Genomic DNA, 21,951 nt, shown 5'->3' with positions numbered 1-21,951 from the left:
GAGAGTGCACTTTGCACTTACTTAGTAAAGTACACATTACTATAATAGTCAATACCCACAAGACTTATCATATAGCAGTTTTGTTAATTACCACATTAATATTCATTATGATTTCACATTTAGTTTTCTATGTTTGATAATTAAATTACAAACAGGGGTCTTAATAAAGCTCCTATGAAAGTTAGTCGCACGAATCCAAGCATCTTAATTAAATTACTCCAAAGCTCTTTAATTTGTTTGAAGCGATTCAAAATACTAAAGAAGTACTTTTCTTAAGCATATTATATTTAATTTGATCGTCACTGAGCCTTCTTTTACACAGTAGCTACATTATACGATTAAAACCTTTTAATAATGTTTAGAAGAAAGAAAAAATAAATAAACGTAAATCTCTTTTGATTGGTGATTAGGAGCATCAACTTTTTTTGCAATACCAATTCTTTTGTTAAGTGATTACCACCGCCCACACTATCTTGCAATACCAGAGGAATCACAGAAGCATTGCCGGCCTTTAAGGTAGGTGCATGCTCTTTTTTGAAGGTACCTAAAGTTATGTCATATAATCCGGAAACACCGCACAAGGAATCTCATTCCACAGCTTCGTGTTATTTGGAAGAAAGTTCAAATAAGATCCTAACTGTAATAGTTTATTAATATCGACAGATTGAAACAAAATTATTTTATACAAAAAAATATAATTCCATAACTTCGAAGTGCAAACCCTGATATCTCTACCGATACCGATTGCCGGCGATTGATACTCACGTATCAATCGCCGGCAAGCTCCTCACACCACACCGCCACTTTCCACTTCCCAAAGTTCATCTAAATTTGTGTTTGGTAATTAATTATATATTTTACTTTTCTCCAAGCATATACATACTTACACTAAAAAACGCTACATACATCATTAAAGGTCAATTAGAATTAATTTATATTCGAAAGCTTAAAATTTAATATTAAATTCAAATTCGCTTTAAAATAAAAAAAACACAAAAGCCCAAACAAAGCGTATTAAAAATCTTAAAAATAGTGAACCGAGTCTATCTTTGAACTCCTGCCTTTATGCCCACGAACAATGACGTCATAGTAAATCATCGCAACAAAGAAATAATCGCGGAGGATTGTTTGAAAGACATTTATGTCGCTTTTCAAATATTTGAAAAAAGAAGTAGTTGCCCTTGAAAAATTAAATCCTTGCTTATAATAAAACATTAATTATTATTTTTAAAAATAATAATGTAGGCATAACTCTTATATTCTTTAAATATTGTTAACTCTTATATTTTAAGTCCTATTTCGAGTGATTTTCGGAAAATATAATTATTCTAATATAGCAATTTCTAAATAAATCAGTAACAGGTTTTAATTATAGTTTGTGTGATTCATACAGTAACTAATCTAAAAAGCACTACGAAAGATGGCATCGACTGTTATGGACAGATAACTTTTAAAATCACCTGTTGATGTTTTCTCCTTCATAATATTTTATTCAACAAAAAATCGCTATTGCCATAAAAACGGAAATCTTTCCAATGCCAAAGCTGTTCATAGTAAATTACACAAAAAGTATGAGAACTATATGCGGTGGTAATGTTTGAAGATCCAGCACCGGTTTGTTTTCAGTGAGCAGGCTGGATATATCAAGTCCTTAATACGAGAGATCAGAGGAAAATACTACTATCATTATTCACTTATTAGTTATTTTCGTGCATAAGCAATTATAGCTAATAAGTTATATAGTATAATTACTGTTATTAAATTAAATTTAAACTTAAATCTCATTGTTATGAAATTAAATATTCTCATTGGAGACTTATATCTAACCTCATAATAATATTGTAAGCAACATCTGTTTGTAATAATCTCTTGATAACTGCGTTATTAGAGTCTGCTTTTCTTTCTTGTTGTCTAACACTTATATAGTAACCCGTGGACATTGTCGTTGGTTATGCCCTTAGTACTACTTATGTTATTTCTTCCTCTAATGTAATCATCTAGTGTGTAATTGTTTTGTGTCCCAAATAAAATAAAATAACATAAGTAGTAACTTGGATTTGATAGTTTGTATCTAATTTTTCCAATCCCGTCAATATTAAGTTACTTACCCAAATATTAATTGTTCTTCGTTACAGCCGGAAGGAAGTATGCAGAATCAATGGGTACTTATATATTTATTATTGCTAAAACACAATTAACTATTGAAAATCATCAAAGCAGATAGATCGTATTTATTTCAAACATGTGACTTTATCGTCCAAGAAATATCGTAGCATCTTTTCGTTGTATACTTTTTCACGGCCATCGTTGTAATTTAAAGCTTCACAAACCCGACAATAATGGAATGATTTACTGCCGAAATATCCATGTTCATTGACAACCTCGAAACTATTTCTCCATTTATGATATTCTAGTAGTGTGTCGTTACTTCTACTAATATGCATTATGTATGAAGCTAGACTTTCCGGACTCTCAAAATTATCTACGTGCACAAATGAGTTTGGAGGAAGCAGTCTTTCGCAATCTCTTAATGGAGCACCCATTATCACAGGAATAGCGCCTTTATCTAAGGCGTTATAGAATACCTTTTCTGTTAAATATTCCCGACACTGAGAATTTTCTAAAACTAGGTAAAATAAGTACTGTGATAATACCGGGCAATCTGACTTGAAGTGACCCGGACACCTAAAAATAAATATTAAAATTTAATTCTATAGATAGGGTGCAAATAATAATAATATCTAATAATATTGACACATTTTTACATAAATTATCTTGCCTCAATTTAGGCATAGCCTGTGCTATTGGTTGCAAGACGACGATACATAAATACAAAGATATATAAATACAAATAAACATCCATGACGTGGAAACAAACATCCATATTCATCATATAAATGTTTGCACCTGCCAGGATTCGAACCCGGGACCTATAGCTTAGTAGGTAGGGTTGCTAACCACTCGGCTATAGGTATAGGTCGTCAAATAAATCTCTTTCGATAATATACTACAGAATGAACATGAGTTGAGTGGAGCCTGGGGCAAGCTGTAGCATCTCCCCTCATTGTCCACACGCCACGAATCGCACGCCTGTAGTGTAGTGCTGTGCTGTCGTTGGCAGTTATCGTACGCTTACGTATTTTTTTAAATTTAAAAGTGACTGATCCGAGTCCAACAGGTTCCGTTCCAAAACAAACGACTTTTTATTCATCGACAAGCACGAGCGAAATGTGTAATTTAATTCTTAAATTAAAATGATGAAAAAGTTAATAAATAATTTTTTTCAACTTAAAGCATTATTTAAATCTATCGACACACTCATGATTATAGTCATCAATTACAATTAGGTCACAGCACTATCGCATTCCAGAACTCTGCATTCAACTCACGCGTAATCTGCACTTACTATTTTTAAAGTCAAAGTTAGAATACATCTTATTCAAAAAGGCTTAAAAATTTATAAATCGTCATTAAAAATATTTAAGTAATTTATATTACTGAATCAACCATATTATGTTCGGAAAAAGTAGAGCTAGCGAGCTGAAGAACATACTATGTATAAGAAACTCAACGATCACTCTTTTAAATCAATTACTATTTTACAATTGCTGTAATATAAGTATTTTACAATGTCAGTCTTCTTCCAGAATTCGGCGATTCAACATCTCCTGAGGATGCTTCGCGTAGAGGCGGAAGGTCCATTTGGGTAAGGACATTCTTAGTGAACATGATGGAAGTAATTACTGTTTACTTATTCACATAACACCAGGCACCACACTAAGCACCATTCAAGAGTTGACGCATGGACCAACCATCGTTCCCATCACACATATTTGGGGAAGGAAACAACCCGGTACGCAACGCCGCCACAAGCTTTTTCGTGGGAATGAGGACTAATGGTGACCACTTATCAATATTGTCTGAAAAGTCAAAAACTACAAATCAAGTTGCAATCTGCTAAGAACTCCTCAACACGCAAGAGTAAAACAGATTCAATTCGTGTTTCCACCAACAAATAGTCGAGCGGAAAGGACTCGGCGAGCCGACTCCTAGAAGCGAGTGACTTCCTAGAACTGAGCGTGTTCATTTTAACCAAAGGGTTGAAATGAACTCGCTCAGTTCTAGGAAGCGGAGCGGATTCATTAAGGAGTCCGTCTGACTCGCAATGTCAAATAACATATCAGCATTTCTACAGAGAAAAAGGCAGATCGAACGAATATAAAGTAGTGTGATAAGTGGGAGGCTCCTTTGCACAGGATTCCGGCTAGATTATATGTACCACACGGCGCGTATTTCTGCCGTGACGCAGTAATGTATAAGCATTACTGTGTTTCGGTTTGAAGGGCACCGTAGCTAGTGAAATTACTGGGCAAATGAGACGCCCTGCTCGTCTCGTTCCTTAATTTCGTAAAAATAAAAAGTTGAAATCACTGTCTTAACTAGATTTCGTATAATTCGACAACATGAAACAAAACACTATTCTCAAGCAACCAGTCAGGAATTTGACTGTTAATTTTTCATTTTTCATTTGCCGTTCAGCTCACTCCGCCCATTTCTCTCCCTCATTATTCTTTTTCAGTAGAAAACAACAGAGAAAACTCTTTGTTGGTGAAAAGGTTTCAACCTAAAACCTTTTTCATATGACAAAGGTTTCCTTAACATGACAAGGTTGCCTTACCATTTCCCGCTCATTATCCTATCGCGGTGGAAAACCGGCTTAAAAACGGCACCACGCGACATCAAACTTATTTACTTAAAATTTGAATACTACATTCCTCAACTGTTTTGTATAACTATCCTTAAAAACTAGAACTGTTTCTACTTGAGACTCACGTATTTTTATTATTTTTAGAACACTTTCCGAAAACATCGAGAGGAAGATACTTTTCCAATTGTTCTAAATATTGCATCCTTCGGGACACAGCGCAGTTGGACATCAGAACTGTAGCCAATTTATCACGTCGCTTGATATTCCAATTGGGGACCAATTTAGCTAGGGACTCGGACGATACATTAGGAATTAATGGTCTTGATAACGGTACAGTACGCCCGTACGGAACAGGCACATCTGCATCACTCCTGAAATTAAAACAATATTGTCTTAAATGAAGCTCAAACGGCTTATAAATCATTTCAAGCTGATTCCTGTCCTACCAGGCTTGGCCCGATAGAGAAAACAGGACGCAGTTTTATTATACTATAATGCTTTTTTTTGTTAATTTCATTAAGTTTTACTGGATGCTCAGAGTTATAGTATTAGTATATACCTATATTATATAAATGTCTTATTAATTTGAAAGCAAAAATCAACAATGCACTAATGGCAAAATGATTTTCAGTCCCTGACCCCTCAGGCACTGTTGAAATGTTCGTGATAAAAGTACTGTTTGTCCTTGTTTGTATTTCTGACAACGTCTGTGGAATTTCAAAGCTATCGGTTGAGTAGTAAAGGCGACAAACAAACAAACTCACATTTTTTTATGAGAATAAGGGAAAAGACGAGCAGGACGCTCAGCTGATGGTAATTGATATGTTCTGCCGATTACAATGCAATGCCGCTCAGGATTCTTGAAAAACCCCAAAAAATTCTGAGCGTCACTAAAACTGCGATCGTCACCTTGAGACATAAGATGTTAAGTCTCATTTGCCCAGTAATCTCACTACTGCCCTTCAGACCGAAGCACAATTATAATGTTTACACATTACTGCTCTACGGCAGAAATAGGCGCCATTGTAGTAACCATAATCTAGCCGGCATCCTGTGCAAAAGAGACTCCCACTGATTAGCATTTATAATAAATTAAGCATTAAAATAAATAGTGAAGAAGTGAGGATTGAAATGATATACCTAAAAGTCATTGACCAATTGAACATGTCAGCCAAATTGGATAATTGCGGTTTAACTCTTGCCATTGAAAACACATTGATTGGCGATTCGTCACTCAGGAATATCCACCGCTGCTTTGGATTTCGTGTCGTTCTATTAGGAAACACTCCTTTCTGTATATGAATAACAACCGCATCTGCAGTTATTAGAAACGTATCATTGCCTGTGAGTATACAATTATTTACACTGCATCCTTCAAAGGGATCCTGTTTTCTGAAAATAGGTGTACTTTGAATACAAGGTTGTAATATACAGTTACTAAAAAATGGACCGTTGAAAATCTCGAGAGATATCAATTAGATAACCCACTACCGCTTAAAAATAATGACGATTTGAAAGAGAAGAAACAGAGCAAGAAATTATCTGAATAGCTTTTATTCTTTTTTTCTTGCTTTTCTTGCTTTTTATTCTTTATTCTTTCTAATTACTAGTTTCAAATTTATTTAGAGATAGGTAACGGGTGATAGATTCTTTTATTTATTTATTTAAAACATCACAAAATCCACAGAACTTAAATTAGGTTACAATAATACTATTTTGTAGGACTTACATCTAATAACGGATTTACAATATTTATAATAAGACATGATATTTGTTCGTGTGGGGTTTGGTGAGAGTGCGTGTGTGTGTGTGTGTGTGTGCATGTGTGTGTGTGTGTGTGTTTATGAATTACTCTAAATTTAACCTTCCTTTAGATTTTTACTAACACTCCTTTTAAAGCAGCCTTTACTGTTATTAAAAAGTTCAGGACTGTTGAATTGCTTATTATAGTTGCATAGAGTGCGACAGATTACCGAATTTTCATAATAATTAGTATGACTCAGCCGCACTTGGAATAGAGGCGTGTGTCTAGTGCGAGCTGACGGCACTCGTAATTGTATGAATAGTTCAGTTAGCTCTGTACTGTCGATCCTACCATGAACTATGTTATGAAGGAAAGAGAGATCCAAAACCTTGCGCCTGTCCTCAAGTGTCATCATATTGTGAAACTTGCAAGATTCGGGGTAGTCCACTAGTGACTATTTCTGATAGGTGTTCATTGAATGTCATTTTAGTGTCCATTAAAACTCCTAGGTCATGGATTAGGTTACTTTGCTGAATGATCGTGCAATCTATATTATAATTGAAGTTGATGGTGCTTTTCTTTCTGGTGAAAGTAATAAACTTGCATTTGCTTACATTAATTTTTATTTTATTAGTCTTATAGTAATTGTTCAAATTATTTAGGTCAGTTTGGAGTTTAAGACAGTCAGTTGGATTATTAATACGTAAATAGATTTTTGTGTCGTCTGCGTACATAAGAAATTTTGTGTATTGAAAGCATTTTCCTACATCATACAAGTATGCGGCATATAACAAAGGTGAAAGCGCCGAGCCTTGTGGTACGCCGGAAGGGTTGTCTGTGTAATCTGAACGATGCCCACCTACTACTACTGCCTGGCAGCAATTGCGCAGGTAAGATTCGGTCCATCTCAAGAGATCACCGCAAATACCTAGCTCCTGTTACTTTCGTAGCAGGATGGTGTGGTCTACTCGGTCGAAGGCTTTCTCAAAGTCCGTGTAGATCACGTCTACCTGCGAGCCACCATCGATACCCTTCAATATGTCGTTAGTGAAGATGGCTAGGTTAGTGTTAGTGGATCGACCTTTTATAAATCCATGTTGTTGTGCAGGTGTATTGCAATGCAACGTTCGTCTTTCATTCACTGGGATTTTAATATTTAAGCGCATTTAATGAACTAAATTACTGTTATTATTTTTAGGAAAAAAAACCGCTTCAATGCTACGAACATAAAATTTAAAATATTGAGTGTTAAGAAAATTTATCTATGTAATTAATTTTTACTCACTATTAAACATGGGATTGAAATTTAAGTTGGCACACTTATCAAGGACCGGCGACAATGGAATAATTTAAAAGGTTTTCCCATTATTCTTAACAGGATCTTGAGAAAAATCATTTTTTTGTTACCGATACCCGGTAGTGTGCCAAGTGCAGAGTCACAAAAAGTCGATTTTTCTTTGCTATGAAATTATCTTAAAATAAGTAATATAAAAAAAAACTAAAAACTACACTTTTATAATAATTAAGGTTGGGCAGTATAAGGTTTTATTTGTCAAAGACGTCTATAACTTATGTGTGTAGCACATGTCAGTATAACGTTGTTATTGAATTTTAAAAATTTCGCAAACGTCAGAAAATTTCTGATAACTTTAAAAATAATTTATCTATTGCAAAAGAAGTAAAAAATAAACTTTTAAAAAGAAATTTTTAAACCATAACAACAATAACTTAAAATTTAACGGTAAAAAATTTAACGGTAAAAAAAAAGAAGTTTTACATCAAAAATATTGTAACATTGATCCATTCAAGTGTTGCAATATCCAAGTATGTACAAACATACCTTAGCATTATTTAGTACTTACATAGCCTTGCTCGGATTTTTAAGAATGTTCAAACCTTGAACAAATAAAATGTAATAGGACATCTGGATTCGAACCGGGGTCTTCTGCTTTCCTGATCACCCAATGTCACCCAATCTGAGCAATTATAGTCTCGCATATAGTGGCGAAAACTTTTGTATTTTAATGTTATTGTAGCTGTTTCTCATTAAAACACGGATAAAACAATTTCTCTAAAATTGAAACCTAGCTAGATCGATTTATCGGCCCCGAAATCCGCTGTATACCAAATTTTATGAAAATCGTTGGAGCTGTTTCTGAGATTCAGATTATCTTCTCCAATATATAAAATTCCCGTGTCATGGTGTTAAATATTGAACTCCTCCGAAACGGCGTGACCGATTCTCATGAAATTTTGAGTTCATCGGTGGGTCTGAGAATCCGACAACATCTATTTTTCATCCCCCTAAATGTTAAGGGTGGTCCACACGAAATTTTTGTTTTAATTTTATTGACATTTTTTTTAATTTGTTTGATTATGATTCAGCATTAAAAAATACATACAACTTCAAATTTTCACCCATCTACGATCAACAGTTACTTTTGTATCGCAAATTTAATATCGGCAATACATCGTTTGCTGTGTCAGCTAGTAATATATATAAATTACGTGACACGTTGTTTGTCCACGATGGACTCCCTAAACTAATGAACGGATTTTAATGGGGATTACTTCATGGAGTGCAGTTTGGGCCAACTTGAGAGATATGATAGTTTTTATTTCGATTTGGGACCCATAATTTTTTTTATTTTCAGTATTTGTTTTACATGGTCACATTTTCTATGAGAGAATTTAGTGATGCACGCTTTGACAGTTCCGCTGTGAAACAATTTCATTATAACAACAGGGAGCATTTTTAAGGAATAATTGTTGATGTGTTGAAATATTATTGGCAAATTCCTATAAAACAGTATTTTACTTTATTATCTACACAACAACGTCTGTCGGATCAGCTAGTATATACACATGAATTGCTCGTTTAAATATATAAGATTTATCTGATATTTTAATGTCAACATAACTGTTCATATACGACAGACCGACCTATAGGTAGTCTGTCGTACATGAACACCAATATGCTTACCTAATATTTATTTTTGAATTATTACATTTTATTGTAGATTTAGATTTCGTTATCCACGTAGATAGTTGATGATATCTTATCATATAACTTCCATTTTTAGGTGAATATTCCTATTCATTAATAACAGAAAAGAGATAAAAATGAAACTTTATTTATATAAATGTGTGTGTAGTTTACTTTTGTAAACTGGTTATTTATAACCAGAATTTAGGGCTTAATCCAGTGAGATATCCAAGAAACTGGTTTGCAACTTTTGTTGGACAGAGATGCTTAGCAGATGTCACGTGTCCCTGTCTAGTGTATAAGGTTCCTGGACAGCTCATTGATATTTTTTAAACCGACGGACCCATCCACCTATCATAGTACAGCAAGGGGAAGATATATTTATCCACCACCAAGGGATGCATTTTGATATTTGCGAGGATATTTTTGAGATTTTCTCTCTTTCGATTGTCAGCAGTTTCTACCACTGCATCAACTGCCTTTGACGTCTTTAAGAGTTGAGAGGGCGCTACGTGTTTGTGTAATTTGCGTATTTCTCATTTTATTTCCAGCAAATGAGATTGACTATTCATTAGTATTAAGTATTACAAATTTCGGTGGCTTTGAAAAAACCTGACAATTAGTCTGGATATATCGAAGGCCTCCGATCGTATATGGCATAAGCAGCTCCTCTTAAAACTTCCATTATTTGGGCTTCCCGAGAGTTTAGCAAGAGAACCACCAGCTCACTTAGCACAGCATACAGAACGTAGTCGACAGTTATTGCTCGAACTCGAAGCCCGTGAACCCTGTGTGCTATCTCCTACACAATTTCTTCTGAACATCAATTATTTTTTCCAACATAATATTTTTTTTAATTTATTTAATCGTAAATATATGCACAGTCGGTACTTAAATTTAACATCTATCATATTATCAACATTTAAAGTTTGTTGGCGAGTTTACACTCTTAGACAATATTATACCTACTATAGTGCATCTATAATAAATTATACCTAATTTGTTCGTTATATCCACTATTACTAATACACACATAACATTACACATATCATTACTTATCAATTCATAATATTCCTAAAAATATAGTAAAATCTTACCTGTATACATATAACTAAACTATACTACTTTAAATATTAAGGCTTACGCTACGTTAAGGACGTGCTCTTTTAATTTTTTTTTTTAACTACTACTTTACAGTCTTTTTTATCCTCTCTTAACCATTCTATACTGTTAAAATTTTAGGCACAACATATTCCCTTAATCTTTCCCCGTAGTAGTTACATATTTTTGGTATTATATAATATATATATATTCCTCATATTTTTGTGTAAATGTATTACTAAATTTAAAATAATTGAAATAATTGTTAAACGTTTGTGTGGTAAAGGTTACTATAACATAAATGACTTTCTTAATCCACAGATTGGGAATGGAGCGACCACCCTCAGGCTATTAAATAATAAGTTTAATTATACGAAATTATTATGTAACCATAACTTTTACGAAAAAAGCCCGCCGAGTTTGTTGCGCCCGCTGTGGCATACTTTTTGGAATGGGTGGTAGTTTTTGACTTTCAATAAGTGATATCACACCCTATTTTGAATGCTATTGCGATTGCTATTTCCCCGGACGGTAAGACATGGGAATACCTTCTAAAAAGCAACACCCTAACACCCCAAACACCTAGCACCTAGATTTATTCGGCCGAATAAATCGGAATAGAGCCTTATATTGCAGTACGGGCACAGACGCGGCTTGCCAAATTTAGATTTGTTATTTTCAAAATTTCATATCCTGAGTAATATTATTACTATGTACCAAATAAACAAAAAAATATATTAATTCGATTAAGTTTCCATGTAGAAAAGGATTATTCGAGCTATTTAAAACTTAAGTTCTAGATAATCATTAAAAGAAATAATAACAGATCCAATTCTATAGAAATTATGTTTATCGTAACTTAACACGAGAATAGAAATATAATATACCTAACACTGTTTGTTATGCCTATTACTGGGCTTAGTCGTCTTAGTAGGTAGGGCAAACTATATTATGATATTAAAAGGCAGAAAAGGCATTTATTTTCTAAAAATTGATTCCTTTAGAACTCTTTTTGATGTCATTTCTAATGGCGCTCTGAGGGAGAAGAAGCGGCGCAAGAAACTCTCCCAGCATTCTTTTTTTGCGCTCTTTTCAATAAAAATATACAATATTGTACTGTCATTTCTATCGCTATAAAATAATCACAATCTAGTCCCAGGGTGTCCGATCTTTAGATATTCAGCAGTGGAGTAATAGGATTTACGACAGAGCCATTTTTTTATAAAACATTTAAATTTATTTATAGATAATGCCTGAACAGTGGCTGGGACTTTATTATAGAAGTATATACATTTACCCTTAAAGCTATTATGTATCTTATAAAGCTATTATGTATCTTATTACAACAGAATCCGAGAAAATGTACATAATGCATTTGTTGCAAAAATCACAAGGGTTTTAAATAGGCATTTAAAAAATTCTTAACATAAATGAATTTCTAATCCATATAAAATGTGGAATATAGTAACCACCCTCAGGCTATTTATTCAATTTACTTAATTGTAATTTCAAATAATATAACAATTTAACTCATAAAAATAATTAAACTTCATTGCAATTTCATTATAATAAAAAATAGTTTAAATAAACTAAAAAAAATAGAAAATAATAGATTAAAAAAAATTAAAAAAAAATATTTTACGGAAAAAAAAAGCGCGGGGTGCATGGTATCAATATATATTTTATGAACAGATATGAGTAGAAGGGTGATTTTCTAGAAAAGCGTACTTTTTTAGTTTTTGTTTAAACTATAATTTATTTTTTACTTTTTTTCTTATATATTGAATTGCCATCGGTCCTTAATAAGTATGCTAAATTTCGAGTTAATCCGACGTTTTGAAGGGGGTCAAAGTCATGTTCAAAGATTTCGTTACATACTAACATAGTATGAAGCTAATACAAGCGTATTAAAAAGAGGTCCGCTGAGTTTAAAGCGTCCGTTCATCTAATGTCTGAGGCATTTATTCTTGAATGGGTGGTTGAGTTTTTCCTTCAATGAGTGATTTTAAAATCCTATTTTTAAAAAAAGTTTAAAAAAGTGTCCAATCTTACACAATAATAATTACCACCAGACTCCGAGATGACAATTTTAGCTGAAAATCAACACTCAAATATGTACCTATATTTTAATAAATTGTCGTATCTCATAGTTTCGTACTAGCTTAATGCTTTGATATGTATAAAGTCTTATCTAATAAACGGAATATCATTATCTTGAACATTACATACATATTCAGTATTAACACAGTCTGTGCAATTTGCTATTATAATATGGATTTATTACCAAGCCCATGAATTATTTAGGTTAGCAATATTAAGGCTGAGATCTAGAACGTACTTAGACTTTGCTCAGACTTTACTTACGTAAAACTGAGCTGAGTGTAAGCTTAGAATAATCTATGATTTTGTTTTTATAGCCGATTGACAGCTCAAATTATTTGACAGCTTAAGCTAAGGCAGCCCAATGCAAAAGTCAAATTCGCGTTTTATCATACTCAGCAAAGTGTTACGTAAGTGAAGACTGAGCAAAGTCTAAGTACGCTCTTTAAAGCTCAGTCTAAGTCTTCTCTAGGTTAAGAAATGAACTGAAATTGGCAAGCCAACAATGGTATTAGGGCAAGTCTTTCCGATCTAGCCTTTCCTTGCCATGATTAACTTTAGTATATTATTAAATTGTCGATCAATTGCCTCTAACATTAGCTAAGCTTATAGTCTTTAATTTCTGATATTGTCATCCATCGTTGTCATTGGTTACAACAAATAAAGCGTTTCTTCTATATAATTAATGCACCGACTGACTTGTAACGCAGAGCCTAAGCAGCTTGGCTACAAATTGTTTTTATTTTACAAAAATACTCTGACTGAAGTCCGCACCAAGAATGGATTCTTAGAGATTTCCTTTCTAAGGAGATAAAATAAGGAATAAACGGCTGTATGAAAGTCCACCGAATGATGATGATATGATTGAAGAGCTGAATTGAGTTAGTACCTACGCCTGATGCCACGCTCGCATTTCGCCGTTGTGTTTATTTCGGTTTGTAATCTAACGCTTGTCTGTAGATAAAATCAAACCCACAAGCCTCAGAAAGATTTGTTTGTAGTTATAATAATATTTCATTACCTACCTTTTCTGATAGTTATATAGATGGCGATTCTGGAGCCAATCCCAGTACTTCCATATCAATATAGAAAAGGTTTTATTGTTTGATTCTCCACTTTTCAATACATTGGTGGGCACGTTTTTGAATAAATATGTTCCCAATTTGCTGGTTTTCATATTCTGAAACAAATGCGTTCGATAGCATGGTTTTCAATAGAAAAGAAGGAATAATAACTTAATCCATGACATATAGCCCTGGAATCATCGCGCAAGTAAGACCATGCCGAAGTTTGGGTTTGCATGGAAGAATATTTCCAAAAAATGGCAACATGGAGTCTGTGGAGGAACGCCACACATGCACATGTTGAGAATTATGCTGTAGAGAAAACCATCCATAGAGGCCATTTATTTATTAGTAGCCATTTTTAAATACACACGTTCTGGACTAAGGAGTACAATTTTAGATATTCTTATTTTTGTAACTACTGGAGTAGGTACTTCAAAAAGTGCTTAAAACGGCTTATTCATAAAGACCTGAAATAGAGGCCTAGTATACAAAACTGACAACAATAAGCGAATAAAATTAAAACAGTCCAACATAGAATATTTTATTATGATTCACTTTCCAAAACTTTGTAACGATAGATTAATTTTTGGAGTAATTGCTGAGAACGAAACCCTAATTTTGGAGATTCAAGATTTTTAGTCGGAGCTGAAGTGTCGCACCGATAATTGTCCGCTGTAGCACAACTTGAAACAGTTGACACAGCTACACTACTGGGAATTGATTTAGACTCACACTTGACATGGAAGCCATATCTACAGAAATTAAAAAGCAAAATGTCATCTTTTACTTATGCTCTTTACCAACTAAAACGCGTAACAGATTTCAAATCTGCCCTTGCTGCTTATTATGCATATGCACATTCTAGATTATCATATGGAATATTAATATGGGGAAACTGTAGTGAAATAAAAGATATATTTATTCAACAGAAAAAATGTATCAGAATTTTAGAAAATATTCAGCAGATGGATTCATGTAGACCATATTTTATTAAACACAAAATTTTAACTCTTACTTCAATTTACATCCTAGAAGCATGTAAATTTGTTAAAAAACATTCGGACTTATACTCAACACTACCAAATAACAAGCGAAATAATAGAAATTTAAACAAATTAAAAATTCCCCAAACAAGTATGTCATTAGTGTCATCGAGCCCTCACCACATAGCAATAAAAATTTATAATCACATCCCAAACGAAATTAAAAATAAAGAGAAGCCTTCTCTATTTAAAAGACATCTTAAAATTTTTTTAGTTTCAAAATGCTTCTACGATTTACCCGAATTTTTTAATTACAAGTGTGAAAATTAGTTACAATATAGTATAAGAATGTATAAGACTTATTTATTTTATGTATAACGTTGCTGTGCCCTTGCAGGGCGTCACATATATGTCTACCCATTATTGTACCAACCATCCTACTGTAAAATGTGACTTGCAATAAAATATTTTGATTTGATTTGATTTGATTTGGTACTACTCCGGTCCTCGCTGGAACATAAAGCCTACTCCCGTTCCCCTTTCACCCCCTCGCGCTCGTCCTGTTGTGTCAGTACAGTTTGCAGTTTCATTACGGTTAGATACCTGCATGTCGTGATATTTTTGTGCTATCACTGCTTTGTTTTTGTAGTCTTCATTGTTACGTTTTTGAATTTTGTTGTTAACAGTTATGTAGTCTTTGTTGTTCTGTGTCGCTATAATACTACTGCTAGAAAACAAATTTTCACTTAACCCAGATTCTTTCATTGGCTTTTTTATTATAATAACTAGTTGACCCGGCAGACTTCATACTACCTTAATCGATAAATAAAAGACCTAAACTTTTGTATTAAATAAACTTAAAACAAACAAAAGGACTCCTTTTTTTAAATGTTACCCGTGTTTTAAGGAAGTTTATTTTTTACCTCCTTAGAAAGTTAGAAAAATATCAAAATTCTAATTAGTTATTCATTTTAAACTATTATTTTTATTTGATTTCTGAACGACGGGGGACACGTCAAAGCAAAATCAAAATTGTTGTTTTTATTTAAATCCGAGGATTTTCATATTTATTCACACCTTTTCAACCTTCCCTGGCCTACCACAAATAATTCAAGAGCAAAATTAGCCAAATCGGTCCTGCCGTTCTCGAGTTTCAGCGAGACTAACGAACAGCAATTAATTTATGTATATATATATAGATAATCAGCATTGACACACAACCTTGACATCAATATGTTAATAGTATATGTTATTTATTAACAATAAGATTTGCATTTTTTCCTTTCATGTAATACAGTTTTAAAAAAGTATTCAATTTCTTAATTAGAAATGCACTCATTTTGACAGACAGAAGAAATCAAAAATAGACGAACACAACATTTTCTTCAATGCCTGTGTAGTTAAGGCGTTACAGTAAAACAAACAAACTCATGAAATATTTAATATTTAGAGTTCTATTCAGCACTGTTATCGCTTGATTGCATTAACAGTCAACAACTGAAAAGATAGCTGTGAAAACATAGCCACTACTTATCGTAATCATAAAAAATAAATTGGAAATCATGTTGGAAAATCAGAAAATCAGAAACTTTTGGTTAGCAAGAACGTGAATAATTGCGTAAATATGATAGACTTTTTTTATATGATGTAGGTATCTTATGAAAATAATTATTAAAATATATGAATTTTGGATTGGATTTGAAAAGCGTTGATAGCTATTCTATTCTATGGTATTCTCGGACCCCAGGTATCGGTATCTAATATTTAATCAGTTGTTTTATATATAAACAATAAATATATTAGAGAAAAACTAAACTCATTGATGTCATAACAAGGATTAGGCGGCTGAAATTTGGCAAGGCAGGTTATGACCTGCCTTGCCAAATTTACATTACCAAATACACTAAATATACTGCATATAAATTTGCCAAATTTATATGCAGATTAGACGATTCATGATGGACGGAAAGAGTTACGGAGAGGATAGCACTCTAGACACAGAGGGAGACAAAAGAGTAGATGGCGCGATAGTTTTACTCAAGGATTTGGGTCGGATTGGTTATAAAGAATAAGAGATAGGGCAAAGGTTATATTGCAGAGGTTTAGGGGAGGCCTTAGCTGTAGAGGCAACTACTACTTATTAATATAGTTATGTTTTTATTATATTATAATATATAAGAATAATTGTTTGCATCGAAAACACGTTTCTCTACCTACTAAAGCCAAAAAACCAGGGTTTTATAGGTAAGGTTATTTTTTTAGGCTATTATAACAAAAAATACGTAAATAAATTCAAATGCAAACCTACTCACCTGCCTATTATTTATGTAAAGCCTCACAGAATCCTCGTGTTGTTTTAGTACATCCGTATAGAATGGTATTGTTTCAGCATTAGTATGACTATTCAACCTGCGTGTGTAATATCCGAGCACAACCACATAAACAACAACTAACAATGAAAGAATAACAAAAATTATCTTTTTCAGTCCCATTTTGCTAAAGGACCTTGTTCATGTACGACTATTTGAACAATCATTGTGTTTGGACAAGTGTTCGTTAATGAGTGATAAGTATTCAGTATATTATCACCCGGCACTTTATCGTGAAGCGTGTTCTTTCGTTGTTGCCGCTTTATATTTAAAGATAATATTCTATTTGTTTCATATATATTCAAATTTAAATTCAAATATTTTTATTCAAAATAGGATATATAATCGCTTATTGAAAGTCAAAAATTACCACCCATTCAAAAAGAATGTCTCAGACCTGAGAAAAACGGGCGCAAAAAAAATCTGCGTGCTTTTCTTTCATAAAAATGGTTACATTCTTACAAAGTAATATCGTACAATTAAACTTATTATTTAATAGCCTGAGGGCGGTCGCATTCGCAAAGTCACTTATGATATAGTACCTTTACCACACAAACGTTTTTTTAAGAATTCTTTTGAATATCGTAATACTTTTGTTTTGAATATTTTCAGGGATATTGTTGTAAAAGCATATACATCGCCCCACAAAAGACTTATTTACTCGACTTAGCCGAGTAGTAGGTATTATAAGTTTATGTCTGTTCCTAGTATTAACATTATGTTTACGATAGTTTCTAGCAAATTCACTTACGTGCCTATTTACATACATTACATTATCAAGAATATCATCTAGTGTGTATTTACTGTTTTTTTTTTCCACTTTACTTACTTTGTTAATAATATTTATACTTCAACAAGAATAAAAATCGACATACCTATTATAGATATTGTTATATTCTCACGGCTCACATATTATATAGTAATTAGAATATATTTTCTCTATAAGTGAATATTGTAATATTCTTCTGAGAAAATAAAGTTCTTAAATCGTAAAGAATATAATATTAAGATATCTACTACTACAGTAAACTTCGGATCAGTTTTTGATTTTATTCATAAACATTCTATTGGACTTGGCGCGACCAAGGCAACAAAAATTCTATATGGAAGTATAGAGATACGGTATAAGTTGGCATAATACGGATGTATTGTCACAAATGAGACTGAGATAGAAATAGAATTATATCCTGAGAGTCTTTATTTCTGAATGACAATAGATAGCGAGTAGGTAATTAACATGCCTATTACAAGTTAATATAAATACAATACTTCGACAGTAAAACAACATAACGTTTCCGTATTGACAGCTTTTGTTTTCTGTAACTCTGTAGAGCTCTCGCTTAGAGAAATATAACAGAATTATATTAGTTAATATTTCTTGAATGAAGGCTCATTTTAAAACTGATGGTGTTTGATTAGAGCCAGTTAATGCTCGCGCTGAAATAGTAGATATAATTTGAACACACTGAAGTGGGACTGTGGGAAGAGACTGATTCATTGTAAATCCATTAAATTATCATGGCTTCAACAGTCATCAACACTAAATTTGATTATTAGAGATAACTTTTTTTTATCAAAATAAGGGACGAGACGAGCAGGACGTTCAGCTGATGGTAATTGATACACCCTGCCCATTACAATGCAGTGCCCCTCATGATTATTGAAAAACCCAAAATTTCTGAGCGGCACTACAACTGTGCTCGTCACCTTGAGACATAAGTTGCCAAGTCTCATTTGCCCAGTAATTTTACTAGCTATGAGACCCTTCAGACCGAAACACAGTAATGCTTACACATTATTGATTCACGGTAGAAATAGGCGCCGTTCTGGTACTCATAATCTAGCCGGCATCCAGTGCAAAGGAGCCTCCCTCTGGTATTGGTAAATATGTCAATAACGAACCAAGGAAAAGGTTTTGGTTATTTTCTTATACCATATTCTTTCACACTACTTCCCCTATAGATATATTGAACTTCGAATATAATCCAAGCGAACAGATGCACCATATAAGCCGTTTAGTTATTTGATCATAGAGAATAGTTCGTATCATTTCCTCAGCAGAAAGTGTCACTCACTATTATAGTCGACATTAGAGAATGCGAATCTCACCACTGAATCCGCTTTGCAGACGAGACAAATGGTCTTACCGAATGCACCTCTTGGTCTCCGATATATCCCGTCGTTTTTTATATGTGGATCCGATATGACATTTATGTAAATCCTTAAAACACCGCCGCCAAATTAGGGTTAACTGCTAAATAGGTACATTCACGGGCGTGCATACCATATAGGCAATTAGGCAGTGCCTACCTCGTTAAGAACCTAAATATATATAGCATTAGTGTTGTAGTTTTGTTTTAGTTAAATTTTGTTCCTTTATTCTTTAACCATACGTATTGCATTCAATAGTAGGTATTCCTATTGAACATCCACTGATATAACTAAAGTATTAGATTAACCAAATGGTCCGGAAATTGTATGCGAAACACAAACAACTTCAATATTTAACCTCAAAACCCAGTAATGTCCCCTAATGTTACATCTACAGATTTCGATAGAGATTCTAGAAAACCAATGCACGCCCCTGGATAGGTACATTACGCCAGCAAAAGATGTATCACTGAAATATGAAAAAAATACATTATTTACTTAATACACCTGTACATTATTTGTTTTTTTTCTGCTTTATTACTAGGTAGTCAAATTACTGGGCAAATGAGACTTAAGGCGCTATAGTCCTGAAAAGTAATATTTTTGAAAATCTACTTAAAATACTTCTACAAATACTACGGTTCCAATTTTTTGACATGTTTATCTTCATTTCTTTATCTAAATTATTTCAGTTTCGAAAACACGATTACGAAAAAGAATCTCGATAGATTTATTTTTTGAAAAATAGGGTTTTTTATATGAATTGTTTAATATTATCATAAAACTATGATGGCTATAAACACAAAACTTATTTTATTCGATAGTTTATTAGTATTTATAAATATTCCTCGTGGGTTTTATCAATTCGCTTTGTGAATTATTTTATATTAATTTTTTTCGTAATAAACCAAACGCGGCGCCTTGGTTGCATGCTCGCTGATGCCAGCAGTACGCCCGTGATGGTACTGTGTTTGTTTCTCTTGGGCTCAGGGCTTGTTTGCTTCTTTCATTACGTAAGATTAAAATCTTACGTAATGTAAGAAGCAAACAAGTACAAATCGGGAATCCTAGTAAAAAAATTATGATAATGTGACAGCGTATTTGTTAAAATATATAGGTAAATGGAAGTCGGAAAGTACTAAAATAAAATGTACGTAATATTATTTTGAATATTATGCCACGCGGGATTTTTGTATGTATGTACTTTAGGGAAGTTAGAGAAATCCAAGATCGCCGCCGCAAAAAATTATGATTTCATCAATATGGATATCGTATCCAAGCTTTTCGAGGGTGCCGAGAACGAATTTGGGATCATTTTTGAAATCCAAGATGGCCGCCGCACAAAATCATGATATTGATGAAATCATAATTTTGCGTGATGGGTATCGTATCCGAGGTTCATGAGGATGCAGAGAACGAATTTGGTATCATTTTTGGAAACCAAGGTGGCCGCCGCGCAAAATTATGATTTCAACAATATGGGTATCGTATCCGAGGTTCTCAAGGGTGCAGAGAACGAATTTGGGATCATTTTTCAAATCCAAGATGGCCGCCGCACAAAGAAGAAGTTTCTCGAGGATGTAGATAACGGCTACATTCCAAATCGAGCGGGCCCGATGGCATTCCCCCGATAGTGCTGCGGACATGTGCTCCGGAACAGGCGCCAGTCCTCACCCTCTTTTCCGGCTCTCCTACTCATCAGGCGTAGTCCCGAAATTATGGAAGGCGGCTTTAGTGAACCCGATCCCTAAGAAAGGTGTACGCTCGGATCCGTCCAACTACAGCCCCATTGCCTCCATTGCCTACATTACCTCCATTATCTCCAAAGTAATGGAGTCGACCATCAACCGCCAGCTCTTGGAATACCTGGAGGAGCACCAGCTGATCAGCGACTGCCAGTACGATTTCCGTCAAGGTCGCTCAGCTGGTGATCTTCTTGCATACCTCACCCATAAATGGGCGCAAGCGGTTGAATCGAAGGTAGAGGTGTTGGCGGTGAGTTTGGACATAGCTAAGGCCTTCGATCGGGTGTGGCATAAAGCACTTATAGCGAAACTGCCATCCTATGGGCTTCCCGAGAAGTTGTGCAAAGGGCCACTAGCTTTTTGGCCGATCGGAGCATCGGTTCATTGTTATCAACGATGCATGCTCCTACTTAAAACCACCAAACGTTTTTTAACAATTCTGTTGAATAACGTAATACTTTTGTTTTGAACATTTTCTGGGATCTTGTTGTCAAAGCATATACATCGCCCCACAAAAGTCATACTAACTCGTCTTAGCCGACTAGTAGGCAGTATAAGTTTATGTCTGTTCCTGGTGTTAACATTATGGTTATCACAGTTTCTAGCAAATTCACTTATGTGCCTATGAACATACATTACATTATCAAGAATATATTGAGAAGCAACAGTCAAGATGTTAATTTCTTAAAATTTTGCCCTCAATGATTCTTTAGGACCTAGGTTATAAATAGCGCGAATAGCCCTCTTCTGCAGTACAAATATTAATATTAATATCGGCAGCGTTGACCCATAGCAATATACCATAGTCCATAGGACATAATACTATGGAAATAACTAACGTACCTATACTAGTCGCGCCATATCTATGTCAGTCAGTTAATTGTCTAAACTTAACAATAGGTTATTAGCGCTAAACCAGTACACGATGTCAGAGAGAATATCGATCACTTCGGCATACATAGCTTGGTTTCTTTTCACTTTGAAAATCAGTGAAGTG

The 21,951-nt window shown here is 33.8% G+C and overlaps 1 protein-coding gene across 1 annotated transcript; it reads right to left on the bottom strand.

The window, feature by feature from the left end:
- Nucleotides 1-2,216: 2,216 nt before the first annotated feature.
- Nucleotides 2,217-17,263, bottom strand: LOC126978480 (4-galactosyl-N-acetylglucosaminide 3-alpha-L-fucosyltransferase FUT6-like). The gene is made up of 5 exons (XM_050827303.1): nucleotides 17,002-17,263; nucleotides 13,665-13,819; nucleotides 5,849-6,100; nucleotides 4,834-5,079; nucleotides 2,217-2,685 (listed from the first exon to the last, which is right to left on the bottom strand). The coding sequence occupies exons 1-5, from the start codon at nucleotides 17,179-17,181 to the stop codon at nucleotides 2,232-2,234; spliced, it is 1,287 nt and encodes a 428-aa protein (XP_050683260.1). The 5' UTR covers nucleotides 17,182-17,263; the 3' UTR covers nucleotides 2,217-2,231.
- Between the last annotated feature and the right edge of the window lie 4,688 nt (nucleotides 17,264-21,951).

This window comes from Leptidea sinapis, chromosome Z (genome assembly GCF_905404315.1).
Source record: "Leptidea sinapis chromosome Z, ilLepSina1.1, whole genome shotgun sequence".
NCBI lineage: Eukaryota > Metazoa > Arthropoda > Insecta > Lepidoptera > Pieridae > Leptidea > Leptidea sinapis.
The sequence above is the reverse complement of the archived record's forward strand: the minus strand, read 5'-3'. Positions and strand labels throughout refer to the sequence as shown.

Bases quoted from the DNA above. Each gene is read 5' to 3' on its own strand.
- LOC126978480 (XM_050827303.1), bottom strand. From the start codon at position 17,181: ATGGGACTGAAAAAGATAATTTTTGTTATTCTTTCATTGTTAGTTGTT. The intron at 5,080-5,848 runs GTATATCATTTC...TTTTAATTTCAG, and splicing joins AATTGGTCAATGACTTTTAG to GAGTGATGCAGATGTGCCTG. The intron at 2,686-4,833 runs GTGAGTCTCAAG...ATTTATTTTTAG, and splicing joins TCTAAAAATAATAAAAATAC to GTGTCCGGGTCACTTCAAGT.